Source organism: Crinia signifera, chromosome 2 (assembly GCF_055691185.1).
Source record: "Crinia signifera chromosome 2, ASM5569118v1, whole genome shotgun sequence".
Classification (NCBI taxonomy): Eukaryota; Metazoa; Chordata; class Amphibia; order Anura; family Myobatrachidae; genus Crinia; species Crinia signifera.
Window position 1 is genome coordinate 328,939,185 of NC_139218.1, and position 24,310 is coordinate 328,963,494.

Genomic DNA, 24,310 nt, shown 5'->3' on the forward strand with positions numbered 1-24,310 from the left:
TCCCTACCTCCCCTGACGCTGCTGACCTGCCTAGGGGCCCCAGGAGACAGGCGAGAAGCCGGACTGGCCGGGCATTCCTCTCCAGCGGCGGCCATCTTGGACCACACAGACAGAGGAGGTCCTTATACACAGCCTGTGAGTAGAGCAGCCGGAGAGGCTGCATACTATCCCTGCCCTCCCCTACACCACAGCCAAAGCTCTCCTCTCCACATAAGTAGCAGCCCTTGGGGTTATCCCATCCACCCCCACCCCTGTGCTAAGAGGTTCAGAGCTCACTGAGAACCGGAAGTGACCCCCCAACAGCCTATACAGGGGCACCCTCTCATCATAAGGCACACACCGGATCCCCTCTGTATCTCCTATGTGAAGACCTGCTTCCTTCTGCCCCGGGAGACCCTGAATGGACTACATCTTAGGGGTCGGCGCCCTGCCTCTGCTGACTCTCCCGCCTGTGACTGCGGGGGGCTCTATAAACCGCAACACCCCCCATAAAAACGCTATCCTTTGCTCCCCCTCCCGGCCCACTGCGCATCTTCTGAACTTCTGGAGACACAATACACATACGTAGTAACTCCCGACAGCCCCATACCTCGGATCATCAGTGACGGGGCCTCCGGGCTACCCCCTGCCGCCTCTTGGATGTGCGGTATTGTGGTTCCACTTACTCAGCATCTGGGCCTAATGTGAGCGCCCCTCCCCTGCCATGCCGTCCCACTAACAGGGGAATGTGACCTTCGTCTTCCTACCTACACTGTGCGCTATCTGCATGTAACTGCTTGCTAGCTTTTCTTTTTTCTAAATGGGCAAGAGAGGGAAAGGCTCCCAGAGTAAGACCCCCCAGAAACCACGCGACAACACCTATCAACAGAACTTACGCTCCTACCTATAATTCCTACAGTCTGCGGACACCCCTGGGGTCCCCTCTGGTGAAGACATCAGCACCACCCCCATCATGGCGGTTGCTCCCACATCCGAGGCCTCACTCAACTCCCCGTCACAGCTCAGAGGTGAGATAACAGAGATCCTCTCCCATGTTAAATCGTTGCCATCCAAACAAGATATGCAAGCCCTAGAGACACGCCTTCATGAATCTATGCAGTCTCAAATTGCCCTTGTGCAAGCCGACGTATCTCACCTAGGCTCACGGGTGGCTACACTAGAAGATGACAGAGATGCTGTGCACTCCCACCTGTCCAGCCTGCGTGAGTCGCTTGCCCAACAGTCCCTAGACATGCAGGCAACGCAAAATAAACTAGATGACCTGGATAACAGAGGACGCAGAAATAATCTGCGAGTACGCGGCCTCCCGGAAGACATCCCCCCCTCAGGCCTCATGGACGCACTTAACAAAATCTTTGGGGAAATCCTGAACTTAGACCCTAATGACTATAGAATTTGATCGGGCTCACCGAGCCTTACGCCCAAGAGGACTGGCAACAGACCGCCCCAGAGACGTCATATGTCGGGTACACTACTTCACTCCCTCCAGACCGCGAACCCTACGGAGAATCTCCTCTTTTTGAGAGGAGTTCGGGGATGCCCGTCTGCAGATATACCAGGACCTCTCATGGCGCACACTCCAACAACGCAGGATGCTGAAGCCCCTCACGGAAGCACGTCGCCTAAAGGGCATTAAATACAGGTGGGGGTTCCCGCTGTCTCTTCAGGTCTCGCACAACGGCTGTATTATCACCATCAAAGATCCACCAGACCTCCCAGATTTTTGCTCCACACTCGGCCTGGACTCCATACAACTGCCGGACTGGCAGGCCTTTTCCCTCCCCTCCATGCCGCCAACTAGCCTTCCGAGGAGACCTCACTGGGAACAAGTGGAGAACTCCAAGAAAAAACCTAGAGGAGCTAACTCCTCCCATGCATCTGCCCCTCCGTGACACTATGAGGGTTACCCCTTCTGCCCCTACCCTCTCAAAAGGTTTTTCAAAGTTTTCTGATATTGTTGGTTTCCTTTACTGTGGTTGACTGAGTTACACCTCTTATACCTCCTAACAACCCGCACTGTGATTTCTTATATATATTATACCTTGTTTAAGTTTTGCTTTCTTAGGTTGACGAAGACACTGCCCCCTAGGTTGCCCCCCGCCGCAACCTTTTTCTCCGTGACATGGGTACTCTGGTAGTCCCTCTTTTTGTCCGGATGCGGTTATTTCTTGCTCTCGTACTAATTACCAAAAGCTTGAAATGTTTAGAGATTACTGAAGTGATTATTGTTGTTGTTGTTGTTTTTTCCTCTGCTGTTTCTAATCCTTATTTCAGTTTCCCTCTTCCTTTCCCCCCCTCCGGGGCTCTACCAGTATTTCAAACTATCTTCTACCTCCCGTATGGCTACCTCTCTGAAGATACTTTCCATCAATGCTAGAGGGCTAAATATCCCAGAAAAAAAGATCCCAGGCCCTTCGCTCCTTCCACGCTGAGAGAGCTGATGTAGTCTTGGTGCAAGAGACGCACTTCCGTAACTCTGAGATGGCGCCCAAACTTAGCAATTACCTCTTTCCTACTGCCTTCTATAGTAACTACCCACACTCTAAGTCTAAAGGAGTGGCAATTCTTTTTGCTAAACATTTACCTGTGTCATACCTAGTAGCCCATACGTTGGAGGAGGGTAGTTAATTGTAAACTAGCTAACTCCGCTTTAACCATTGTCAATATTTATGCTCCCAACCAGGGCCAACCTGCCTTTCTTGAGAAGATGCTCGACAAGATATCATCTCTCCGGGATGGGATCCTGGTAATTGGAGGAGACCTGAACTGGGCTCTTGACCCTCGCCTGGATGCCTCCTCTGGACCCTCCCATCCCGAACGGACATCTCGCAGGGTAAGGAGATTGCTCCACACTCACCAGCTGTCCAACGTATGGCGTACCCTACACCCCTCAGAGAGGGACTATACCCACTTCTCCCCCCCCCCCCACCAGTCCTACTCTAGAATGGACTATCTATTGCTAGACCACAGATATCTCCAAATCGTCCAAGAGGCCAAGATAGGTCCTACGACCTGGTCAGACCATGCCCCCATTACAATGCACCTATCCCTGGGACCTCCTCCCTCATACAACCCATCATGGTGCTTTAACGAGTCCCTGCTAAATGATCCCTATTGCAGGTCCCAACTCGAAGAGGCTATCACGGGATATATAGCATGTAATGATACCCCGGATGTCTCCAAACCTACGATCTGGGAAGCACATAAATGCGTGCTGAGGGGGAAGTGTATTCAATTGGGCTCATTCCTAAAGAAGCAGAGAGCGGGACAGATTGAAAGTCTTCTGCAGAAGATACAATCCCTAGAAACATCCCATAAAACATCCCACTCCCCCGATATCTATGCTGAACTTATTGCTGCCCGTTTAGCACTAAATAAGATCCTCCTTGACAAGATAAAATTCTCCTATAGGAAATGCCGTAGTAGATTTTATAAGTGGGGCAACAAACCCGGCAAAATGCTGGCCCGAGCGCTGCGCGAACAGAGGGCCATTTCCTTTATACCCTCTATTAGGGATGGGGGGGGGGGGGAGCTCTCCATGAAACTGACAAAATCGCTGAGGCATTTTGCTCTTATTACTCCTCCCTATACTACCTCCCCTCGGCGGGATGCTTTTCCAGCGTTACAGAGAAGCAATGTGCAGTTGGTGATTACCTCACTAAGATTGGGTTCCCAAAAAACTTTCCCCATTAGACATAGAGGACCTAGAGGAGCCTTTCACTATGCCTGAACTGGAAGAGGCTTGAAAATCCTCCCCTGCTGGGAAGAGTCCTGGTCCAGATGGCTTCACCATTGTTTATTACAAGGCCTTTAAGAATAAACTACTCCCTCTACTCCTGGAGGCCTTTAACTCTATTTCTGACCGGACCCCCTTCTCTAAACAGTCCTTAGAAGCTCACATCACAGTGATACCTAAGGAGGGCAAGGACCCCTCTCTCTGCCCCAGCTATCGCCCTATCTCACTCCTCAACTCGGATGTCAAACTGTTTGCCAAACTTCTGGCTAATAGATTGAAGACCTTCCTCCCGGCCGTCATTCACAGTGACCAGGTGGGGTTTGTCCCGGGCCGCGAGGCTCGAGACAATACTTCCAAAGTCCTTGCCCTCATCCACCAGATATCCAAGACGGAGACTCCTGCCATTCTATTATCCACCGATGCTGAAAAAGCATTTGATAGGATTGACTGGAGCTTCATGTCCAGTGTGTTACAACACATGGGACTAGGCCCTATCTTCTATCAACGCATTCTATCCCTTTACCACAACCCATCAGCCAAAGTCAGAGTTAACGGCTCCCTCTCCAGCCCCTTTGCCATTAAGAACGGCACCCGACAGGGCTGCCCTCTATCACCACTGATATTTATTTTGTGTATGGAAGCTTTAGCCCTCTCTATTAGATTGAACCCAGATATTTCCGGCTATACCCTTCAAGATCGGGAATATAAACTGGTCCTTTTTGCCGATGACCTTCTAGCCACTCTAACTTCCCCGATCACTTCTCTCCCCAACTTGTTAGAAGAGTTCCGCCTGTTTGGAGACCTCTCTAATTTCAAGGTTAACTACTCGAAGTCAATTGCCCTCAACATCACTACTCCTCCCCAAATGCTTGCTTTCTGGACTTAAATCTGCCTTCCCCTTCACCTGGCACGACCCCCAACTGAAATACCTTGGTGTAGCCATCACCAGAAACCCTGCACGATTATTTGAGGCCAACTTTACCCCTCTCTTGACTAAACTGCGAAACGACCTGCACTCGTGGCGAGCTCGGCCCTTTTCTTGGTTTGGGAGACTGGGAGTCCTAAAAATGAACTTCTTTCCTAGAATCCTGTACCTCCTACAGACTCTGCCCATCAAGATTCCCCCGGGTTGGTTCCGGGACGTTCAGACTATAGTCCGGGACTTTGTATGGGGAGGTAAACGACCACGCCTGAGACTAGACATATTGCACAGAACAACGTCCAGGGGGGGCCATAGACTCCCCAATATTCAGGGGTACTATCAGGCTTGCCTGCTGTCTAGAGATCTTGAGTGGACAAGGAGGGATACGCTGAAACAGTGGGTCCAGATTGAACAACAAGAGATGCCAATACCGGTCTATCTGGCCCCGTGGCTCCTGTCCCCTCCAAGTTTGGAACACCCCACTATAGGGCCCACCCTGAGTGCCTGGAAATCCGTGCGGAAATTCCCCTCTATTTCATCTAAGTCCTCTTCGTATATGTCCTTTCTGGCACACAGCTGCTTCCCCCCTGGACTAGATCTCAAGGCCTATAGATGTTGGTTAAATGGTGGCCTCTTCCGGGTCGGTCAGCTGGTGAGAGGAGGACGGATATTGCCCTTTGCTAAAGTTCAGGCGGACTGGAACTTACCTGATGCTGAATATTGGCGCTACCTGCAGGTCCGCCACTACCTCCAATCCATGGGCCCCTCCAGTAATCTATCTAAGCCCCTTACACCCTTTGAGCATCTCTGTACTAACATCTCCCCTCCCCCATACGATCTCCATACTTCACAACCTCCTCTTAGATGACACTAGCAGCAAACTACCCCACTTCACTGTCACCTGGGACCGCGAATTAGGTGGGGAGGTCTGTGAAACCAAATGGGAAAAGATATTCTCCCTGGCACACGCATGCTCCCCTAGTGTAAGGGCGCTCGAGACCCAATACAAATTATTGTCCCGTTGGTACAGATGCCCGGATGTTCTCTCTAGGATGGGCACCGGGGTTCCCAATGTTTGTTGGAGATGCTCAGGGGCTCCTGGCACCCCACTCCACATCTGGTGGCAGTGTCCCCTCATAGTACCCTTCTGGTCAGAGGTTTTCAAGCTTTCTAGGACTATACTAGGAGACCCGGTCCCTACGGACCCATTGTTCTGGCTGTTCCACCTTTCCCCTGCTCCTCTTTCAAGATATAAAAAAATCCCTGCTATGCCATTTAAATAATGCCGCTAAGTCGGTGATACCGGTAAGGTGGCGATCCACCTCTCCTCCAACGATCAAAGAATGGTTTAGGAGGGTGGACTTCTATATGGATGTGGAAGACATCCTGTCTTCAGCAGGCGATGGACAGGCCCAGTTTAGGGATACTTGGAGCCGCTGGCTAGTCTTTCGGGACTCCAAGATTTATAAAGATGGCATGGCGTCTCCATCCGTGTAGAACCCCCTCTCCTTGTGCCTATGTAGCTCTCAGTCCCTCTGGTATTTGTTGGTTCATTTTCGCCGTATGGCCTATGTGTATGTGGTAGACTCTATACCCCCAACTAGAGTGACCCGGAGTGTTCCCCCTCCCCCCTTCTCTTTCTGTCCCCCTCTATTCTTCCACTTTACAATTTATTCCCGAAATATATTGGTACGATTTTACTCACAGATTGTTTGTCTGTATGACAGTGAAACTAAAGAATGTTTTTTGTACCTGTATTTAAAACCAATAAAAATTTAATTAGCAAAAAAAAACTATTTACCAATGTAATACTTTTTTAGAATTCGAGTTAATATGTCTCATGATGTGTACACACGGGTACAATCAGCATGAGGATTTTGACTATATAGTCAAAATCTCATGCAGATCCCAAGCAGATTGTATGCAGATCGCACAGGTTTTTACCTTGCGATCCCGATGCGCGCTCCCGTGGCAGCACAAATCGAAACCCAGATAGACAGGGCAGCAATGACTATATAGTGCAAATCTAATGTAGATAGTATGAATTGTATGTAAATAGTACAGATCGCAAAGATTGTATAGCAGTCGAATCTTAAAATCAAATAGCAAGGGAATCTCACCATGTGTACACAGCTTATGCTTCTTTATTTCATAACACTGATGGTGTGCACACACGGTGAGATTCCCTTGCTATTCTAAGTCAAAATGTCATGCTGGATTGTACCGTGTGTACACACCATAACACTTTAGCCCAGTGGTAGCCAACCCTAGCCCTCGAGAGCTACCAACAGTTCACATTTTCCAGACAACCTAGCTGCTGCACAGCTGCACTCATTAATCACTGGCACATTTTAAAAGATACACAGATGGAGCTAATTAGCTCACTTGTGATTCTGTGAGGAGACCTGCAAAACAATTTTCCCCAAGGACTCCAGACACACGTGCGTACTTAGCTAGAGCTCCATCAGGATCCGTTAGGTTGATAGCAGCATCAGGACCCAACAGCTTCTCCAGGTGATTGGATACTAATTGTTGCTTTAAAGCAGCCACTTGCTTGACCAGTGCAACTGCAGTCAGTTTCTCCTCAGTGGCAGATTCCTTAACAGTGCTCTGTACAAGCAAAAGGAAACAGAATTATACAAACATGACATTGATAGATAATGCCTGCGGGACGTCTAAGCTAAGGATAATCAGAACGAATGTGAATAGATTTGAGAAGTGTGTTCCGTGGGGAGTGTTAGGTCATTTTGCCCATATAAAAAAGTATTTAGCCCTTTTAGCCAAAAGCATGCATTTGCAAAAATATAATACTTGTCATGCCCCCCTTTCAGGCCATCATACATAATGGGATATACATTTTGCAATTAAGTGAATAGAACTTTTACCTGTATCTTCTCTACTTCTTGTGTCAGCTCCTGGAATTCATGCAGCAGCCGCTGATACTTCTGCTGTGGCGTTTCTTTTAGCCCCACTCCTTCCCCCAGCTATACGATGCAATAAAAGAATAATCAGATGAGGAAATGCTCATTTATAATTACAACAATACACTAGCGGGTTCCTTAAAACAGGAATACGTAATTATTTATTGATAAACTTATTTGTACAGAATATTTATAACAATCCTCAAGCACCAATAAGGACGAGTAATTGTGGCAGTGCCTCAATTATAGCGACAGACTAACTTTTCACAAAAAATCCCAGCTATGTACTAAAGGTCCATACAGACTGGGAGATTTTGAGCTGAAATGTTGTCGTTTGAGCAGTTTTCAGCTCAAAAGCCGAGCAGTGTGTACGGGGCAGCCATGACAGGTGAGCACTGATGCGCGCTCCTACATCATTGCAGGCGGCTGCCGCACATCAACTGGTAATACCAGCAGTGGAGCGACGAGGTGGACGTCATCTTCCCCCGGGAAAATCGCACAGAAGGGTGAAAAATCTGTGTGTGTATGTACTGAGCGATATTCAGCCCAGCGATTTTCCCCATCATCGCTGTCCATACATGCGGGGCAAAATCCCTTAGTGTATATGGACCCTATCTCTAACTTAGAGGGAACGTCGTAGTGTAAAGTAAGAGCTACAACCCGAACACATTTGTAAAATAATCCTGTACATGCACACAGAAATATTATGGAGCTAAATGGAATCTAAAAGGAGAGAGATTGTAAACTCCCTCTCCTGCGAGAATGTGGTTGAGGACATCGAATATTGGTATATACCAATGGTGCCAACCTGAACGGAACATGGGGGGGTCTGACCGTAGTCCCAACGGCTAACAATGCAGTCTATGCAGAAATCTGCCAAAGGCTTCGTAACACTGCAATGTTATGGGAAAGGCCCCATAATCACAATATACTAGAAGGGACATAACCTTGCCAAGTAGTGAAACCCTGCTACTGTTTCGGCTCAGCATTTGACCTACTCTAGATCATCTACTTCCCATCCATCATATATGGACTGCTTATATTTACATTGGCACGCAGCATAAGAGATTTTAAAGGGAGATGCAGGTTGAATATCCCTTACCCGAAATGCACGGGACCACAAGCATTTTGGATAAAGGATTTTGGAATATTTTTTTTTTTTTTTTACTTACTTGGTCCCCTGGTGGTGCCCCAATGGTCCACCGACATCCACGGTGTCCCTCCGGCGGCCTTCAAGATCCACTTCAGTGGCATTTTCGGTCCCAGGGTTGCATTCGCGAGCGTGCCAGTGACGTCATTGACGCGCCCACGCAATGCACCCCTGGGACCGGAGATGCCACTGAAGTGGATCCTGAAGGCCATCGTGGACGTCGGGGGATAAGGGAAGTATGAATCCCGTTTTTGGGAATACTTTGATAAGGGAGACCAGGCCTGTACTAAGTACTAGAAAAAAAATGAAACCATGTACTTTCCCAATACTGTTGATAAACTTTAGATAAATCTTAGTAACAAGGTAGTAAAGGGTGATTCCATAACAAGTGATCCAATGCAAGGAGGGGGTAGTGTTGGAATCAATTGCCCGTAATAAATTAACATGGGCAATTGAAGCCCAATACCAGCATTAGTGCCCTGTTTTCTTGACCACAGCTGTGAAAATACATAGGTCCATGAACTTATCATGGATCACGTGTCTATCCCTGAAAAATTACTGGTTTTCGGTATAAAAAACAAGCTCTAATTGGCTTGCCCAGGCGGAAATAAATTGTGGAATATACCTACATCTACCAAAAGAAATAAAAAGCAAAAATAATTGTTATACATCCAATTGCTAAATATAATCTCCTACAGCATACATATACTTACTATTTCATACTCCCCAGACTCATAACCTGTTCTCTTTGACTTGCTGATACGATCAGAAAAATCTGCATAGAAGGAAAAAAGTAGACCGATGTCAGTATTCAATTTTGTCAAACTGACGCTCCTCCAACAGGTCTAGGACAATGATCTGGCGGATATTAAAGGCATCTGAATTACTGTGCTCATATACAGTATGAATCGCTAAATATACACGTTTGCAAAGCTGTCATTCATGCTGAGCCTGCTTCCTAATGCAGCAACCTTCTAAGTATATAATGGGCTCTTCTATTTTTTTCTTCTCTATAGAAAATAAAAGTGCTGCAATTATATACTAATATAAAAGGAAATGCCAAGATAAAATGACTACTTGTACATTAAAACGAATAAAGAACTCTGCACAAATTTGAATTCTTTTAATAAAGCCCACCTATGATACTAATCATAAATAGTGCTTCAACCAATGAGCTCCTGTCATTTTTCAAGCACATGATGACAGGAGCACCACTTAAGATTAATAGGGGTTACATTAAGGGGGGTATTCAATCCTTGCGGATATTTCTAAAAGTCGGAGTTGCCTAGTCAATGTTATTCTAGTTTTACTGACTTTGGGAAGCATTCCGAAAGTTGTAAAACATGTGGATCGGGGAATAAACGTCTTTATTCAGAAACCGACACTAATTTGACAATTTAGCATCCAGTTACACCAATGCAGATCGGCTTTTCAAAGAACTAAGATTGAATAGGCCCCTGACGATATTTCGGACTATCGGTCAAGACCTATTCAATCCCGGCCAGGACTCGCCACTGCAGATTTGGCTCTTTGAAAAGCTGTAACTGCATAGATGGAAACGGATGCTAAATTGTCAAATTAGCATCTGTTTCTGCCTACATTACTTTTCGACTTTCGGAATGTTTCCAAAGGTCTGTAAAACGTTGAATAGATTGAATGTGAAGTCGATTTATCCTAGGCAAAATTTGCCAACATTTAAGAGTTTCCGATATATCAGCAGCAATTGAATATTGTTCTTAAAATGTTCAAGTAAGAACATGTAATTCTGTGTTTATGAGAATAGACCATACAGATGTATCCTCATGCACATACAGGGGAATTCAATAAGGTGCGGTACTCCGCCATAGGCTAATCAATCCCTTGGGGCATTCAATGAGCCTGGAATGCAACCCAATGGCAACTCTTCTTAGGGATTCTCTTTTTATTCTTTTTAGGAGGAAGGGGTGGGTGGCGGGGGGGGGGGGGGGTGTGAAAAAAAAGATCTTTGGCGAGTAGCCTGTTTTCGCAAATCCGGCTGTGTAAATCACAAAAGGTCTGTGAACTTATCACGGATATTAAGTGTTAAAGTACAAAAGGGAGGCAATTGAATAGCCTGAAACTAAAAAGTGTGAGAAAGCTTACCTCCCCCTAACGCTCACATGCCACGTGGTGCAAGACACCCACTGTGACTGAGAAGCAGCGTCGTTTTCTTTGAGATTTTTTGTCATATACATGTTGCAGGTAACCACAGATAGTTTTCTAGATATACTTATAGTTGTACTATAAGATATAGTACAACTTCTATCCTTCATTACATACTGCTGGAGGGTATAGTTCACCTTCAAATCAATTGTTTTTTTTTTATACACTTACCAAGTCCCTTAGTGCCGACTTTCTTATCCTTAAATTTGTCATAGGCTGCATTAGGGTTGACGATAATGTGATCTACACTGGTGCTAGTCAGCTCCTCCTAGATAGAAGGACAGTGTACAATAACATTAATTAGAACTGGTCTCACTCCCAGTAGGCCTGCCTCTACTCTCTCCTACATCCACCAACAGGAATCAGATTTTCCACAAAGCCCATATACCCCCACCTTTGAGCAGTCTATTCAGGATTGGAAAATTGTAATACATTTTTACAAAAACTGCAGTTAAACACAACACATATAAGCTAGAATAAATATATAAAATCAACCACAGTTCATTTGCATACAAAACACTTTTCACAGTGATTTATCCATGACAAAATAAATCAAATTGATCAAACAGGGACAAAATCATCTTGACAGGTAAAAATAGAACACAAAAACAATAAGCAACATTTCTTTCTTAATGATTGCATGATCACCCTACCGAGACACAAAGTTTGGGTAATAAAATAGATGAACCGGCTGGTAGGTCCAGAAACTACCAAGTGCAACACACACTTCCAAAATAGGAACCATTAGCTCCCAGACAGGAACAGTAACAGAGAACACACATGTTATATTCCAAACAATCCAACACACTTAAGCTTAGAACATACATGCAGAAAGAAATGAAAGACATGTAAATGAAGAGGCAAGAAAGACTATTCAGTATAACAACTGGTTTCGGACACTGTAAAAACAGCTTCTCCAGCTATATTGCATTAGATATCTTAGGGCCACATTCTGGTTGCATGGTATTCTGAATGCAGCTGCATTTTGAGCTTTATAGCAAACTGCACATGGGCCAAAGCCCAGCTACAGAACTAAGAACATCTGAGTAATTTATACACATCTTAGCCAAAATATCAATAGCGGAATTGCTGTAACTGTTGCTGCACGCAGGAGAAGAGTTGGGGGAAATGCACAGTCCAACCCATTTTCGCTCAGATACTGTGCGCCAAGCAAGGGGTAGGTTTAAGTACTGCTCTGGGAGCATCTGGCTGGGAGAAGTGTGATGACATGGATGCATCGGACTCAGAATACATGCAATGTCTGCATAGGACTTATGATCACTGAAAGCATGGGTTGGGGAAAAGAGGAACGCAGCTAAAAAAAAACCTTTAATATAAAAAATGTGAAGATGGAACAAAACTTAAGTTGGTGAGTAGATGATGGATGAAGCACTGCTATTAGTATGAGAAAGGCAAGATGATAAACGCAAGAAGGTGGATGTTAAGAAAACTGTGTGACATCACTATGTTCCATTCTGTCATTTATCCAGAAGGGATCTGTACAAATTGAAAACTTAAAAATTATATAAAAAAAAAATAATAATACATCTATGGCCCACTTCCCATCTGGACTCCAACAGTAGACAAAATATGGCGTGTTTTTGGGCCCGAATCCACCAATCAAGCATTACCAACATGTTGGATTTTGCCAATCCCTGACCCAGACATCAGAACAAAAGCAAATTTGTACCGATACACTCGAGACGTATGGCTCCCTTAAGACACTATTGCCAAAGTAAATGTTTTAAGCTGGCCAAAAAGAGGATATCAGGACGGAATTCCCGATTCTGACGGGTCGTGCAATCGATTGTGTGCACATCGTGAGGAGTTTAGGTACAACGCGCAGTCCCACGGGTCGAGAGGTCGATCCTCAGATCATACGTGCTGCACATATGATCATTTGTGACTGTGTGCAGATCGTGAGTGGGTTTGTGCACATGCCAATGGTCGTTGGATGGATGGTACGACCCGGGTGATTTGACTAGCATTTGATTGTTAGTTTAACGTGAGACTATCAATCATATAATGTATGGCCAGCTTTACTGTATATATTATACTAGACCAGAATCTGTAATTAAACCGTCATATTGCATTTCAGACATAGGCCAATGCAGGTCTTTTATAACAAAAGGAAAACCCACCTCTCCTCTCTGGGCTACCAAGTCCCATTAATGAAGTTAATCTCCCGAGATATCTAGCAGGGGTAAACAAACCTGTCTGACTTCATGAAAAATGGACCTAACAGAGTTTTTCTAAAGCGATGCAAATCTGAAAATTTGGCCTCGGGTTTTCTAAACTAAAGATAAAGTGCTGCGGCTTATATGTCCTAAAATGGAGCATCAGAAAATCCACGGAGGGTCATTATATTACCTATCCCTGTAATTATAATCACAGTGGATGAATATATACATAAATTATATACTTTGGCACAATGCTCCTAAAGTTATTTCCACTGAGAAACAGTACAGGCACGGGGGGGGGAGAATACTCAATTAGCCATGTTGGGTAAAGGTTTTTTTTAATTTATTTTCTTCTACGATCCCCATGGCAGCCATAACACTGGGATGTTCCCTTCCCCCATAGAATTAGACAGGATAATTTTTCTCTAGGACCGCCCACCTTGGGGTATAATAGCCTCCTCTTCCTCCTCCTCCATGTCTTTTTTCCTGTCTCCGTTAGAGTTAGGACAGAGTAGGCTGTTATGTTTGTTTTAAGCAGGGTTACCTCACGCAGCATAGAGCTGAAGGGGTGGCTCCCCGGGGAGAAGAAGTGTCTAACTAGCTTTAGCTATGTTAGTGCAATGGTTCCTGCCTGTATACAACGCGATGGTATGTGAATAATGGAAGTCCCACGTGCGAGCGGAGGTACCTGTAGTAAGTATGGCTCAGGACACCAGCGGGGTTCTTCCGGCATAGAAGAAGCTGTGTGCGCGCTCCACGTGGAGTGGATGCAGACCGGCTGGAAGCCGCGTCTGCACACTCCGGATACATCAGGCAGACGGGGCGGAAGTGTGCGCGCGCGTCACTTCCGCCTGAGACGCCGGGGGACGGGCGGTAAATGCTTCCCCAAGGAAACAAGGGGAAGCATATTGGTTCCGCTCGGCCATCCTGAACGGAGGTGAACCAGGGAACCGAGGGTTAAGGCGCCATATTTAAAGACGCAATGGACAGCGTGCTTTACACTGATCTCAGTGCCTGGCTGTCTGACTGCTGTGTGCATAATGGATGAGCCTTCTCCCCAGAAGCCGGATAATGCCCCTCAGAGGTAAGCCCTTGGTTTTTGTGGGCATTAGATGTTTTTATTTGTAGCATGTTACTACAGAATAGTATTTTCTTTTTGTAGTGTGCCTATAGAACAAGATGAGGATATACCTGCTATTCCTAAGAAAAGAACAGCCAAAAAGAAATTTATACAGACTAATTGCATGTCATGTGACAAGTCTTTTGTATCTGCCCAAAAGAAATCTCTATGTGGAGAATGTGAGGCTAGACAGGACAGATTGGAAAGAAAAGAGAAGAAGTCAGATGTTCTAAGAGAACTCATGGACTGGATGAAGGAATCCTTTGTATCAAAGCAGGAGTTTGCACAGTCACAAACCCAGAAAAGATCCAGAACCCAGGCAGAATTTAGCCAGGAGGAAGGTTCGGCTGAAGAAATAGAGGGTGATAGAAAGGATTCTACAGATGAAGGCGAAGTAGAAGATGTAAGATCTTTTAACTTGGAGCTAGTGGAGAATGTATTGAAAAACATCTATAAAGCGATGAATTATAAGGAAGAACCAGGCACGTCAGAGACAAAGAACCCCTTATTCGAGGATAGGGAGAAGAAGGGAAGAACGTTCCCGGTTCACAAAATGGTCAGGGAAACCATTTCCAAAGAGTGGACGAATATGGATAAAAAACTGACTCTGGGAAATCGTATTGAGAAGATGTACCCATATAAGGATGATGAGTTCCTGGGATGGTGCTCTATCCCGAAGGTAGATGCTGCTGTAGCAGAGCTGACCTCCAAGTCTACTATCCCGGTAGAGGACGCAGCAGCATTCAAGGACTCAATGGATAGAAAAATTGAGAATGGACTTAGAAAGGTTCATACGGCCTCAGCTGGGTCTCTTAAGGCTACGGTGGCAGTCGCATCGGTGTCCAGGGCCCTGAGACTGTGGGCAGCTAACCTACAGACAGATATAGAAGAAAGAATATCTAAACATTATGTACTGAAAAGCTTGGAGGTGATGCAAAAATCCATAGATTACCTGTGCGAGGCCTCCCTAGATTCAGTGGCCTTTGCGGCGAAGACTATGGCGGCAGGGGTAACCGCAAGGAGGGCCCTGTGGCTAAAACCCTGGAGCGCTGACGCGAACTCCAAGAACAAGCTGACCACTCTGCAGTTTGAGGGGAAATTTCTTTTCGGCTCGAACCTGGACACAATGATCCAGAGATTGTCAGGAGGGAAGTCTGTACGTCTCCCGCAGGACAGAAAGAGTCGTTTTCCATACCCCAGCACGACCAAGCAATCCTATAGGGATTCGAGAAGTTACAGGCCGGGTAGGCCCTACTTTCGGAGAGGCGGAGCAAACACTTCGCGGCAAGCTTTCCGTCAGCCCTTTCGAGGACGCTTCCAGCCTGACAGAGGAAGATCATGACTATGCCCAAGAGGCAGTGATAGGGGCCAGACTCCTCCACTTCAGGAGCCAATGGGAGAATACCATATCCGACAGATGGGTACTGAGGATAATCCAGCAGGGTTATCATATCGAGTTTATGGAAATTCCGCAACAGAACAGATTCCTGACGTCCAGGGTACCTATAGAAAAAGAAAAAAGGTCAGCTTTATGCTCCAAGATAAGACAACTACTGAAGCAGGGAGCGATCGAGCTTGTACCCGAGATCTACCACAAGAAGGGATTCTACTCCAGCCTATTCTTGGTAGAAAAGAACAGCGGAGGTTTCAGGACGATCCTGGACCTCAGGGATCTGAACTATTTTATCAAGAAAATAAAATTTCGCATGGAGTGTCTATCATCCATAGTGACGGGCATAAGAAAGGACGAGTACTTAGTGTCAATCGACCTCAAAGACGCTTATTACCATATCCCTATTTGCCTGGAACACAGAAGGTTCCTGAGATTTCATGTGGCTGGTCAGCATCTCCAATTCACGTGCCTTCCGTTTGGTTTAAGAACATCCCCAAGAGTCTTCACCAAAGTCTTGATTACGCTGGTAGCGGAGATGAGAAAACAGAAGGTCCAGATCTGGCCATACTTGGACGACTTATTGATAGCTGGGAGCTCAGTAGACGAGGTGAAGCAAAGTTTGAACCTGGTCACAGAGACACTGCAAAACCACGGATGGGTCATAAACAGAGACAAAAGTCAATTGATACCGACCAGAAATATTCTTTTTTTGGGGGTAAGGATAGATACCAGAAATTATTCTGTAGCCCTATCCCTCGAGAGGTGCATAAAAATAAGAGAACTAATTCTGGAAGTCCTGCAAGGAAAGAAAATTCCCCTAATAAAAGCGGTACAGTTATTAGGAATGATGGTTTCCTGTATAAAAGTGATTCCGTGGGCTCAGTGGAATGCGAGACAGCTACAGTGGTTCCTTCTGCCCTTGCTAAAAAGAGGGCTAAAAGATCAGCATATGATAAGGTTAGCCAGCCATGTGAAGCAATCTCTGGGATGGTGGATCCAAGATTTGGAAGACAAAACCTCAAGCTTAGAGAACCCACAATTCCTGGTCCTGACGACGGACGCCAGTTTAGTGGGGTGGGGAGGTCACCTCGGAAAGATGACGGTCCAGGGAACTTGGTCCAAGGAAGAAGCAAAGAACTCTTCCAATCTCAGGGAGCTACAGGCAGTCTGGGAAGCTATGTGCCAACTAAGACCCAAGATTCGGGACACACATCTAAAAATTATGTCTGACAATGTGACCGTAGTCGCTCATATCAACCATCAAGGTGGGACCAGAAGTCTAAAACTGATGAAGATGTCGGAGGAAATTATGAAGTGGTCGGAGAACAACCTAAGGTCAATCTCTGCAACTTATATTCCAGGCAAGAAAAATGTCATAGCAGACTACCTGAGTCGCAAGACTGTGTTGCCAGGAGAATGGGAATTAAACAGCGAGGTGTTCCTACAGTTAACAAGGATCTTTGGAACACCAGAAGTGGACCTGATGGCCACCTATTTGAACAGGAAGGTGAGCGAATTCTACGCAAAGTACTATCATCCACAGGCGAAGACGTTAGACACTTTCTCGACCAGGTGGACTTTCAAACTGGGATACCTGTTTCCACCATTCCCAATGATAACCAAAGTACTGAAAAAAATCAGGGAAGACCAAGTAATAGTGCTAATAATTCTTCCACATTGGCCAAGAAGAGCATGGTTTTCCAATGTCTTAAGGATGGCGATACAAGGACCGTGGCAGCTGCCAAGCAGGCCGGACCTTCTTCATCAGGGGCCGATGCTGCATCCAGAGCCGGCGAGTTTACAACTAGAGGCATGGAAATTGAGCGGCAGATTCTAAAGAGACACAATTTGTCACCCCAAGTGATTGAGATGATGCTGAGAGCCAGGAAGAAGGTCTCATCGGAGGCCTACTATAAAACCTGGTATAAGTTTATCAGTTGGGGGCAGTTCAAAGAGGACTGTATGGACATTCCTACTGACCAAGTATTACAATTCTTGTTTGAAGGTTTCCAGATGGGGTTGGCCACAGCGACAATTAAGGCACAGATATCTGCATTAAGTGTGTTGTTGGACAGGCCTCTAGCAGAAGAAAGAATTGTTAAGAGGTTCGGCAGGGCGATGAAGAGGATCAGACCGCCGATTAAATCGATTGTGGCCCCCTGGGACCTAAACCTGCTCCTGACGGTGCTAACAAAAGATCCTTTTGAACCAATTGAAGATTGCCCGCTAAAATACCTAACTTGGAAAGTGGTATTTCTAGTAGCTGTGACTTCAGCACGACGAGTCAGTGAGCTTCAGGCTCTGTGGATGGAGGAACCATATCTGATAATCTTCCCTAATAGGGTAGTATTACGGACGCATCCAGATTTTGTTCCCAAGGTAGTGTCAGCCTTTCACCTAAACCAGGAAATAACCTTACCTGATTTCTATCCTCAGCCTAAAAGTAGAGAAGAAGAGGCGTGGCACACGTTAGACCTGGTGAAAGGGATAACGGTGTATCTGGAAAGAACGAAACCTTTCAGGTTGACTAAGCACCTATTTGTAATTCCGGAAGGAATAAAAAAGGGCAAAGCACCTGTGAAGCAGACCATATCTCGGTGGATTAGAGAGACCATCTTATTCGCTTATAAGAAAGAGGGCAAAGCACCACCTTCCATAGTACAGGCACACTCTACCCGGGCAGTGTCTACTTCATGGGCGAATAAGGCGAAGGCGTCAACAGCTGAGATCTGTAAGGCAGCAACATGGTCATCCATTCATACTTTCTCGAACCATTATTCACTCAACGTTTCTACTGCCCACTTTGGGACGCATGTATTGCAAGAAGCCCTTACGGGTGAATGACTACATATATATATAAAATAATTCATGCAGTATCAAGCCCTCCCGTGTGTTTACTTGGGTATGTCCCAGTGTTATGGCTGCCATGGGGATCGTAGAAGAAAGAGTCGAATTATACTCACCGATAATTCCTTTTTCTTCCTAGAGATCCCATGGCAGCCACTGGTTTTCCCTCCCTATGTTATGTTTTTTTCTCCAGGACATATTTCGGAGACATGAAAAGACATGGAGGAGGAGGAAGAGGAGGCTATTATACCCCAAGGTGGGCGGTCCTAGAGAAAAATTATCCTGTCTAATTCTATGGGGGAAGGGAACATCCCAGTGTTATGGCTGCCATGGGATCTCTAGGAAGAAAAAGGAATTATCGGTGAGTATAATTCGACTCTTTTTTGCTGGGGAATTTGCCAGGATCAATTGAATCCCTTCCTTAGTCCATATTATGTAATTGTTTAGCTTCATTACAACTTTGAGTTTCAATAATAAGGGGGGCATGCAATTGTTTGTCATGCCTGTGGCTCCCATCTAAAGTGACCTGGTGCTATTCAATTGTTTGGGTGACCAGCCTCACGCTAATTATGACAACCACATTCTAGCACCCAGGAGTAAACAGCAGCTTTTAAAGTGCTAAGTGCAGAGCACACTGCAGTTAAGCCCAAAAGCCCTACTGCAGACCAAAATCCGCAATAAGTGATAAGGCCCATACACACTGGGCGATTTTGAGCTGAAAGCAGCTCACTTGAACTGTTTGAGCTGCTTTCAGCGCAAACGCCGCCCAGTGTCTACAGCCCAGTGATGAGCACTGATGCGTACTCCTGCATCATTGCCAGCAGAAGAGCGATGCGGTGGATGGCTTTCCATAGTGCCCTGCTATGGAAAGCCATCCATCCTTGGGAAAATTGCTTAGACTGGCAGAAAACGCTCGGTGTGTGAGCGATATTCAACCCAACCATATTCCAGATGATCGCTCTGCATACTTGCTGGGCAAAATCACCCAGTGTGTATGCACCTATAGGCACCCAGGACAACTGATTAACTCTGGTTCATTTTGAACTACAGGAAAACGATCAATTTGTCCTTAAAATGTTGTTTTCAGCTAAAAGTGTTCTGCACCAGTGTGTATTATTCCGCAAGAACATTATCTTTCATTGACTAGAATAGAAACATGTCTTCATTTTCTTAAATCCAAATTTCTGCACAGGGATAAAATGTTGTAACTAAAAACTCTGGTATTAGTAGAATATGGAAGCATATGGTAATACTGCAGACACAGAAGATCAGCCCAAGCACAGCACAGAGAGAAGCAGATAGAACAGCAGGCTTCTTACCAGCTCCTTGCAGTGTTTTTCCCCAAGAGGTGAGTGAAATATAAAACAAACAAGTAAAATAAAAAAAGAAAGAAAGAATTGGTATTAGACAAACATGCAACTGTACAATAAGCTCACAGTACCTTTAAGATTCAAGGATCCAGAATAGAGGTATGTGGGAAAGCTTCCGTTTCTGAAGGCCAGCTAAAACTGCATCAATCTCTTTACACATTGTCACTAGGATTTATTTCAACTGTTCCATGTGATCTATCAGCATCATTTCTGGCCTACTGAAACCCAAACACAACCAGTGTTTATCTAGACCAGGGATGGGGAACCTTTGGCACTCCAGCTGTTGTTGAACTAAATTTCCCATCATGCCCTGCTGCAGTCTTGCTATTTAGCCATGCTAAAACCATTGCAGGGCATGCTGGGAATGTGTAGTTCATCAACAGCTGAAGTGTCAAAGGTTACCCATCCTTGATAGACATATAAGGGCTGTGTCCTAAGGGAGAATATGTGCAGGTGGTGTTCTAGTCATACATGTCAACTGACAAACAGCTGAAAGCAATGGTTTTATTTGAATATATTGTTATAGTGTGTTAATTATGGATCTAACAATGGGGAACATTATTAGTAGAGTTTGTGGTACTTGTGTATTTTGGCGGCGCCCATCGCATACCATCGATATGCGACGCGATATCGCGTAATGCTGTACAATGCCATACAATGCGATGCGACGCAATTAAACATTGTATAAGCACCCTAATGGGTGCTTACAATGTGAAATGCACCCCCACGCTACCCCCCCCCCCCCCCACTATAAACGTGAACCCGAAGCGTGGCGTGCGCAGCGTGCCCGCGAGGGGCGGTGGTACGCGTCCTCCGACCTTTTCATACCCCCACTATCCACGTCGGCGTGGAGTTGAGAATAGAAAGTGTGGCGAGCGCAGCGAGCCACCGAGCCTGAAGCGTGGCGAGCCCCGCGAGGGGACGCGGATACCTGTGAAGCCCGCGAGGGGACTCCGATACCTGTGAAGGTATCCGCGTCCGCTCGCCACACTTTCTATTCTCAACTCCACGCCGACATGGATAGTGGGGGTATGAAAAGGTCGGAGGACGCGTACCGCTGCGCTCGCCACGCTTCGGGTTCACGTTTATAGTGGGGGGGGGGTTGCATTTCACATTGTAAGCACCCATTAGGGTGCTTAAAAGCACCCTTTATGGTGCTTATACGATCTTTCATCGCATAGGGGGCAAAAATCGTGTTGCGTCGCATGGTACGCAATGCATTCCATGCGATGCGATATAAACATTGCGCGATGCACATCGGGGGCGCCGCTATAATACACAAGTACCGAGTTTGTTTTTAGTATCAACATCTATAAGGGGTGCTCAACATGTGGCCCTCTGTTGTGGAACTTCACATACCAGTATGCTCTGGCACAGTAATAGAATTCCCTATTCGCATGGAATGCTGGGATGTGTAGTTCCATAAAAGCTGGAGGGCCGCACGCTGAATATGCCAGACCTAGATCAGAGTGAAAACGATGCCCAGTAACTAAATAAACAGAATTAGTTGCTGCAAGCGTGTTAGACGAAAGCTGTGCATATTAGTAGAGCAGTACAATGACATTCATTTTAAGAGCAGAAGTGTTAATTGATCCTAGTGAACAACCCAGAAGTATATTAATGACTACAGTCCCCAGATTTAATACTGCAATGCTGCGAACAGACAATTGTGGAAAGCAGCATTCTTTCCTAGGGGCTGATGGCATATGACATACATTTCACAGAGGTCTTCTCAGTGCTTTTTTATTTTCTTTTACCTCCTAGTACAAAAAAATAAATAAAAGAATTGTGGCTTAAGAACTCATTACTAAACCGCTCAGGTCATTCATTCTGTTGGGCTATATTTCAGGATGGTGCTCTCTCCCCATTGGCCAACAATTAAAGGAAGGGGACAAATAAAAAAAATTGCCAAAGCATGGAATGTAGGGGATTGTACATATGTGTGGCTCATGCACTAACAAACGAAACATCCTAGCATGAATCATGCAAAAGAGAGCAGGGGCAGAAGAGGATCCAGTCAGACATATCACTTCACCACGTTTATCCCACTAAAGGCAAGTTACTGCCATGTTATATATTGTTTTCCATATGGGAGGGATGCAAATGCCACCCATAGTCAGATCAGACTGGTCACCCAAGGGTTGGAGGATAGCTTCTGGCAAACCATGTGCCATGGGCTTTTCAGTTCCCAGATCTAAACACAATTCATCATTTATAAGATATTCCTTTAATCTTGACACCAAGCAACCAACCAACAAACATATATAATAAAGGCTTTACGGCAAGATGTATCAAGTTTCAAAAAGTGATAAAATGGAGAGTAATAAACAAGCAGCCAATAAGATCCTACCTGTCATTTTTCAAACCCAGCCTGTAACATGAGTGTTAGGAGCTGATTGGCTGGCTGTTTATCACTTTTTGAAGCTTGATACATCTGGCCATCAGTGAGCTATCTATAGTGCATGTGTTCTTCCCAGCTACCTATAAAGGCAATCTATTTATGGGGAAAATATATAGGCTGTGATGAGGAATGATCAACACAAAAGATGACTGAGACATAAGACGGAACATGACCTATACAAACAAAATACACAATTAGCAAGAATACATCTAATTTAAATACGGTTTCATAGAAATCAGCACTAGAAATGGTCATTACTTAACAAAAATGGTGTCATACATACACACATCAGACATGATCTCGGATGATAATGGTCACCAGAAAGTAAAGGAGAATGTATGTTGTGTCCCATTTAATCATGTGCACCAATTTCTTTCTCTAATTTTTGAGCGGATTATTACTAAGAAGGGATCAGGACTAGGGGAAACAAATGTGCTACTAGCCTGAAATGAGAATTAATGTTTCAAACCTTGTATCTATTTATATACAATGACCTAGTGAAATATGTTCTATGTAGCAATTGCTTGCTCTAGTCCTAAATATTAGATGTATGCAAAGAAAACAAGACTTTGCACAAATCATACCTTTATTTAAACAGGAAGCTGGGTACACACCCTGCTGATTGGGGTAACTCTCCCGATCGGCACAGCAGTGTCCCTCCCGGCATGACCTGACGCTGACAACCATGTACACAAATACAATACTGAAGTGAATTTTGTATGTGTGCGCAGACTTCTATGGGATTGGGAGGCCAGCACGACAAATATTAAACCTCCCAATCCTGACTGTTGCAGTCGGCTAACACTCCTGCATCAGCACTGTGACTAGGACGCGGGGGGTGGCTGTGCAGATTTATTAAATATATGAGTTTGACGGGTAGATGTATGAAGCAGGGATAAGGAGGAGAAGTGATGAAGTGCATGGTACTTTATCACTAGCCAATCAGCTCCTGACTGTTAAATTTTAAACCCAGCCTGTAATTTAACAGTCAGGAGATGATTAGCTGGGGATAAAGTAACAGGCACTTTATCACTTCTCCTCCCATATCACTGCTTCATACATCTAACCATGTGTATGCTGGTCAGTATGCAGACTCCGTCACACAGAATATACAAGAGTCATATCAAATGTGTGTCCTGTGTCCTAGTCCCTCTGCTTTGCAATGAAAATGTATTTTCAGCAGATGCCCGATATTAGCAGAGTTGCACAGGGCCTGGCGGCTCACTCTCGCTAGGCATCTCGAGTTGCATGGCGTGTTGTGGCTAGAGGTCTTCACACACTTCTTTAAAGGTAAGACCTCCTGATCCAAATGATAGGTTGATAATGTCTACATGAACAGTCACTAGATCAACATGTCATGAAATGGTCAACATGCAAATTTTTGCCCTCTCATATTTTACCATCAATGTGGATTCGTTATGCCACCCTGACATGCTACTGTCTGGTCTCCTCCCGGAGAGGAGAAGAAAAGTCACCTAGTATGGTCTATGTCAGTGATGGCTAACCTTGACACTCCAGCTGTTGTTGAACTACACATTCCAGCATGCCCTGCTACAGTTTTACTATTTGGTCATGCTAAAACTGATGCAGGGCATGCTGGGATGTGTAGTTCAACAACAGCTGGAGTGTCAAGGTTAGCCATCACTGGTCTATGTGCTCAAAAACGACAAACTGACAAATAAAAATAAAACAAAAACATAAAAAAAAACTCATGTCAACATTTGCTTGTGCCAACACTGTTGACCTAATATATCAGAGTTTCAGACCATGGCATGCATGCGAGGAAAGCTTTAAACATAAACTTATTTTCAGATTGTAGCAAATTCATTCCTGTAGCTCTGATCCCTCCTTAGTAATCATCATAAATTGGTGCATATGATCACAAGGGCATGATGTCTCCTGAAACGTTAGTGTAGCCAGTGGCTGAGCAGACTACTTTTCCTGCGCAATTACATTCATCGTCTCCGACAGCACCAGACATTGCTACTTATTTCACATAGTGATAATTATTTCACATTGTTATAATTAGACAGCAACAAATTACCAATGGATCATAATGTGCATATTTACAGAACACTTTTTGGATCCT

At 45.2% G+C, this 24,310-nt stretch overlaps 1 protein-coding gene across 1 annotated transcript in view; it reads right to left on the reverse strand.

Moving 5' to 3' along the window:
• The window catches only part of DCTN2 (dynactin subunit 2), a 50,751-nt gene that overhangs the window by 12,101 nt on the left and 14,340 nt on the right, over positions 1 to 24,310 (reverse strand). Inside the window, exons 3-6 of the mRNA XM_083169387.1 lie at positions 11,082 to 11,178; positions 9,443 to 9,504; positions 7,544 to 7,642; positions 7,108 to 7,268 (exon numbers count right to left, since the gene is read on the reverse strand). Coding sequence (XP_083025513.1) covers positions 7,108 to 7,268; positions 7,544 to 7,642; positions 9,443 to 9,504; positions 11,082 to 11,178 — 419 coding nt within the window. The remainder of the gene's footprint in view (positions 1 to 7,107; positions 7,269 to 7,543; positions 7,643 to 9,442; positions 9,505 to 11,081; positions 11,179 to 24,310) is intronic.